Source organism: Globicephala melas, chromosome 3 (genome assembly GCF_963455315.2).
Source record: "Globicephala melas chromosome 3, mGloMel1.2, whole genome shotgun sequence".
In the NCBI taxonomy this organism is placed as follows: domain Eukaryota; kingdom Metazoa; phylum Chordata; class Mammalia; order Artiodactyla; family Delphinidae; genus Globicephala; species Globicephala melas.
The window spans coordinates 112742402-112748401 of record NC_083316.1 but is presented as its reverse complement, the minus strand read 5'-3'; the positions used below and the strand labels follow the sequence as shown (position 1 = coordinate 112748401).

Sequence of the window (6000 nt, the reverse complement as noted above, 5' to 3'; positions counted from 1 at the left end):
ACATGCAGAAAAAATCATTTTAAAGAACAAGTCTGCTTACAGAACTAAAATATTTTTCAAAGGCTAATGCTTGAAATCCATCTAATACTGAACTCACTCATTTATCTAGAAACCTCTATGCTTAGGTAAGCAGTACTTTCCATGGACTTCCAAAGTAATGGGGACATTTTCATTCGATGGAGCAACAAAAATGCTCTACTTCCTCATCTTGCTTTTGGCTATCCTAAAACCTTTGCTCTTCAATTTATCAAAAGTATACCAGATCAACCAGGGTCATTTAACTGAGCTGATCAATTTTACTCTGAGTTTTGTTTTAAGAGTCACTATAGCGCTTAGCTAACCTGGTCTGAATACTGGGCCACCGAAGACCAATATTTAGAGCAGCAACAGCTCATTCAATGCGAAAGAGGCCACTGGTACTCATTCTCCCTCCATGCTAGTGGGCTCACCTCCCTTCTCTAGCCCCTCTCTGTTTTGCTTCATTATCCTCTAGTGCAAACACCACTGGCATTCTGTCACCTCACCATTCAGGTATATACACTTAAAGTAACACCAGGTGAGACTGGAGGTTCATCTCTGCAGTGTTTCCACCACTACTCTGATCTCCAATCAGACTGACCTCTCCATCTCACGCCGTTTCCTTTATGGTTGTTTGTCCTGTGGTTCTAATCAGACTTTAAGCTCCCTACAATATGCTGCTTCTGCACTTTCCTGAAATCTCAAAGTATAAATTACATGATCTGCAATAGTAATAACTATCTTTAAGAAATGGGTTTTATTTTTGAACCAGAAATATCGGTCCCACAAGCATTTATTGAATGTGTTCTGAGACTTTCAAACACAAAGGTGAATGAAATGCCTGTTCTCAGAGTCACAGTAACAAAGACCGTGGTACAGTGGTGAGAGCGTATGCACAAGGACAGTCTCTAAATAAAGGGATATGAACTGTGCTACTTTTTAAAATCATCATTTAGAAATAACAATATATTTTAATTCCTTAATAGATGAGAATATTTAAAAATTTTTTCCTATAAAAATATTCAAAACTGGAAAATAATGAACATATTTCAATTTTTTTAGTTTAATTGACTTCTTAGAAATTTAAGGTATTGGGGAGAGGACTTAGAGGAAAAAGTCTGAAAAAGAAAATACTTATGTAAAACTTGCCGAATGCCTACTATGTGCTAAACACTATGCTAGATGCTGGGGATACAACAGTGAGTAAAACCCAACCTTGATCCTGCAACGATGGAGCTTACAGCACAATGGTTGAAGCAGATAATAATCATACAAGTGAAGGGCAAGTTACAATAGTGATAAGCGCCACAAAGGGAAATCACAGAACACTGAGACTCACGGAGGCTTCCCTGAGGAAATGACACCTAAAGGAAAGATGGAGCAAAGAGAGTAATTGAAGTAGAAAAGAATATGCACAAATGCACTCTGACTAGAGGGTTCATGGCAGTCTTAAGGAACTGAAAGAGAATGGGAGCAGAAGGGCAAAGGGCACTTGGTAGGAGAAAACAAGGTCAAAGAAGCAGGGAGAAGCCAGACCTTGTAGGGTCTTGTGGGTCATTTTAAGGATATATGTTCACCTTAAAGGCAACAAATACACAGCCGTTAAAGAGTTTTAGCTGTGTTACTAATTAAATTCTAAGATCACTTCTGCAAAGGATCTGGCATAGTTTCAGATACACAGTAAATATATTCAGTAAATGCTGATTCCCTCCCAAGCACACTCTGAAAAATTTACCTTTTTATCTCAGTAGTGTATTTAATCAATTACCAATCACAGTATCTTTAGAAAATGAATTAGCATTATTTAATTTTAATCTAATGCCCATTTTCTCCCAAGTAATATAATAAAGTAGAATTCAAAGTGCACTGAAAATTAGAAGTTATTTATTGAATCATAATATGATCTCATATAGTGCTAAAAATGGAGTACAATTAAGCCAGCCTCTGTATCTATATTTTGATTGTACTCTTAGTTTTTAGTACTGAATATTTTGTAAAATATATCAATACCAAGATGAAACAAAAATGATTAACAATATAAAGTTGTAAATGACGTAATTTAAGGGATCCAGAGCTCAATATTATAAATTTATTTAGCAAGCCAAAATATACCTTCAAGGAAGGCTGAGGAACTTATCTAGAAACCAACTGTTTCTATCAACTATCTATTACACAATACAGTGTCTGTGCCCTATGTATGGTTTCTGCCTTTTCAAATTTCTCTTATTTTCTCAAATGTTTCTGCTGTAATCCATTAAGACAGTTTGCAAACAATAAAATATTTTACCTAAGACATTTCAGCAATGCATCTTAAAATGTACATTTGCAGAGACAGAAAGAAGCTAATCTTATAGATTAAAAAAAAAGTTAAGAATCTTTGGTAATCAATTACCAGAGAGGCATGACATCAGGGAACCATACTCTTCCCAGGTATTTGGAGACTTCAGCATGAATTTCATCTAGGCTATAATCATCATCAGGGATCAAAACTTCCTCCACGATAGAGAGCTGGGTTAGCCTTCTCCCACATAGTCTTACAAACTCAATGAATGCACTGCAGCTAACTTCACATTGACTGAGGCCCAAGGCTGTTAAGTTTTTACAGTGTTCAGCAATACAAATAAGTTCATTATCAAGAGCCTGAAGACCATTAGCACATACTACTAACTCTATTAATCGTGGACAGTTAAAACCTATCCGTCCTAGAACTGCTTTGCTTATGGAACGACCAAAATAAAGGTGAGTAACAGGGGTTTCTTCTCTGAAGAACGTCTCCAATTCCTCTTCATATAAAAAGAAGTACATAACAACATTAACTCCAGGGGAGTGTTTAATGAGTACATCCCAACTTTGTTTTTTAATAGAAAGAAATTTGATTTGTCCAGGATTTTCACTCACAACATCTATTCGAAGATGCTCAAGGTTAACATGGGTCTCACTTGAAAGTGCCAGGAGAAGTTCATCACTTAGCATGTAATAATTTAATGCCAGTTCTCTAAGACCTTGACAATGGTCAGCTACACAAAGGATTCCTGCAGGAAATGGGGAAAAATCCTTAAACACAAAGAATATGGATACTAATAGAACATTTTGTGAATTTAAATTTGATATTATTCATTATTTGCTAAAATAGACGTAATGATTTCTGAGGAGATGGATGCCAAGATAGATATAATTATACTTGTAATAAAAAATATCCATAACTAAGATACTCCTAGGAGAAGCAATTTAAACTATACGTAGCTTATACATTAAGAGGTCTTTTGAAAAAAGATTAATGAATTATGTCTCATAAGCATGTAGTTTTCAATAGGAAATTGCATTATTACTACTACTATAATAAAAAAACATGCAAGCATAAAAAAATATAACCTACCATCAGATGAAACATGAGGACAGCTACTCATTTTGAGGCGTCTTAGAGTATCACTATTATTGGCCACAAGAATCTTCAAAGAAGGATCATCCACTGGTGTGTCTTCAATTTTGATTGATGATAATGATTTTGAGTTGACAAAAACAACTGTAAGTGCTGACACAAAATGAGACTAGCATGGCAATAAGAAAAAAATTACAAAGACATTATTTAAACATCTACAGCTTCAATTAAGTAATTCATTAAAACTACTTATATCAACATGCTTACACTAACATAATAAAAGCAATCAACATACTACTATTTTTTACAGTGCCATTAGCCAGTAGAAGACATTTCTATAACAAAGTATAGTTTTATACTTTTACCATTAATAAATGGAATGGTGAGAAAGGAAGAAATTTCAAAGATTTCATAAACACATCTTCCAATTATTTTCAATCTTAAGGATTTGTTTTTCAATATTAAAAGGATATAATCATATTTATTTCCTAGAATAGAGGTTGGCAAGTTATGGTCCACCGGCCAAATCCAGTCCACAGCTTGTTACTGCTATGACTCATGAGTTAAGCGTGGTTTTTACATTTTCAAATGGTTGAAAGAAAATTTTTAAGGAGTAATATTTTGTGATATGTGAAAATTATATGAAGTTCCTTCAGTGTCCATAATTAAAGTCTGACCGTAATACAGCCATGCTGCCTCATTTACGTAATGCTATGTCTGCTTTCACACTACAGTGCTAGAGGTGAGCAGAACTATATCACCCACAAAACCTAAAATTGGGCTTTCAGGACCTATTCAACCCCTTAGCCTAAAAGAAATAGAAATCTTATCTGTTTTATTCACTCCTGTATGTCCAGAACCTGAAATAGTATCTGGCACATAGTAAAAGGTCAATATTTATTGTTGATGAATAAATGAATAAATGATGTCATATTCTTCCAAATTTTTTTCTAGCAGATTATCTAAACAAAGATACAGTTTGAAAACTCTCTCTGTTTTGAAGATTGACAAACTAAAGCTTATTTACAGTTTGACTTCAAAATGGATGGAATTTCACAAGTTTTCAGATCCAGTATTTTTTGACACAGATAGAAAGTATGGAAACGAAATCCATGCATGATCATTTTTCCTTTTTCAAAATCAACTTGGATTCTATCAAAGGCTCTATTGTCCCTATCAGAATGACCAAAGTGGTTATACATCTCAATTCATTTATAACAAAACATTGGTTTATACTAATTGTAAACTGATTTACACAAATTTTTAAATGGTGGACAGCTAAACCTCTTTACTAAATTTTATGGTGCCAAAAATTATTAGAGGAATAGACATAGATCACTCATTTTCCTTAAGGAATATAAAGTTTATTTTCCTTTTAATCAACTCTCGCCCAACTCCTTTAGTACTGAAGGACACATTTAAGCATTAGAGTACATATTTCATCAGAGTAACAATATATTAGTTTAGTACTTCTTATGCCTAGCTAAATGCTGTATCTTTACATTACTTTCCCTCAGTTTACAAATGAAAAAACTGAGGCTCAGAGAGATCCACAACTTTGCCAGAAGCCACAGAGCTCATTTTGCTGTGGAGGCAGAGCTTGAAACGAAGCCTGCTAATCGCTGGTCCTCCACTCTAGTGACTGCATCAGCTAACCCAGAAGCTAGCCCTGGAAGCTGATGTGCAACATGAGAGACAACCCGGAATCTCAGAATTTCAGGTTGATCTGATTCCCTAGCTCATAAACAAGGAAATAACTATTCAGAAGTAGTAAGTTTTCATCTGGTTACTTAAATTACTTGAATCCCCAAAAGACCCATTCTTTTCAGGCTAGCAGAAATGCTTGCTAGAGGAGAGCCATGACCCAGTTAGGGAGAAAGGAGATGCTACTATTCCTCTGTCCTCTTCCATAGGAAGGTTTCCATTAGCCAGTTTTACAGACAACCATAGTTTAGTGCTTATTACATATCAGGCACTATTCTAATTCTGGGTTTATAATAGTAAATAAGCAAAATAGAATCCCTGCCTTCAAGGAGTTGGTTGATGTTTTCTGTCTGATGAGAAGAGAGTAAACATGTTAAATAAACAAGGTGATTTCAAGCCCTGATGAAGGATATAAAGAAAATAAAATACTGTAATACATTAGTGAGTAACTACAGGAAGGGGTGTTGTTTTAGCAAAAGTGGTCAAGGAGGGCCTCCCTGAGGAAATGGCCTTCAAGTTGAAGACTGAATGAAGAGAAGACAGTCATCAGTTTCTGTGGCCAAGACTGCTGGTTGCTTCCTAGGAATCATCCATCCTTTCTTTTTTGGTAATCTGGTTCCAATTTTTAGCTGGGCACATTGCCACCCAGCTAAAAGACTGTCCTAGCCTCCCAGAAATGTGATGTGGCCACAGAGCTAGGCTGGCTGACAGACAGAAGCACCATGAGGTACTTATGGCTAGTCCTGTGGTACTTACAGCTTGAAAAAGGAAAGGGCACACCCTTCTCCCCCCATTTCTTCCCTCCAGCTGTCTAGAACAAGGACGTGATGGCTGGAACTGAGAAAGCCATCTTGGGCAATGAAAATGAAGAAAACACCTTGGAGAGAATGGAGCGCCTA

At 35.8% G+C, this 6000-nt stretch overlaps 1 protein-coding gene across 1 annotated transcript in view; it reads right to left on the bottom strand.

The window, feature by feature from the left end:
• Positions 1–2406: 2406 nt before the first annotated feature.
• The window catches only part of LOC115860274 (F-box/LRR-repeat protein 21), a 64399-nt gene continuing 60805 nt past the window's right edge, over positions 2407–6000 (bottom strand). The window contains exons 9-10 of the mRNA XM_030869921.2: positions 3395–3566; positions 2407–3050 (exon numbers count right to left, since the gene is read on the bottom strand). Coding sequence (XP_030725781.2) covers positions 2407–3050; positions 3395–3566 — 816 coding nt within the window. The remainder of the gene's footprint in view (positions 3051–3394; positions 3567–6000) is intronic.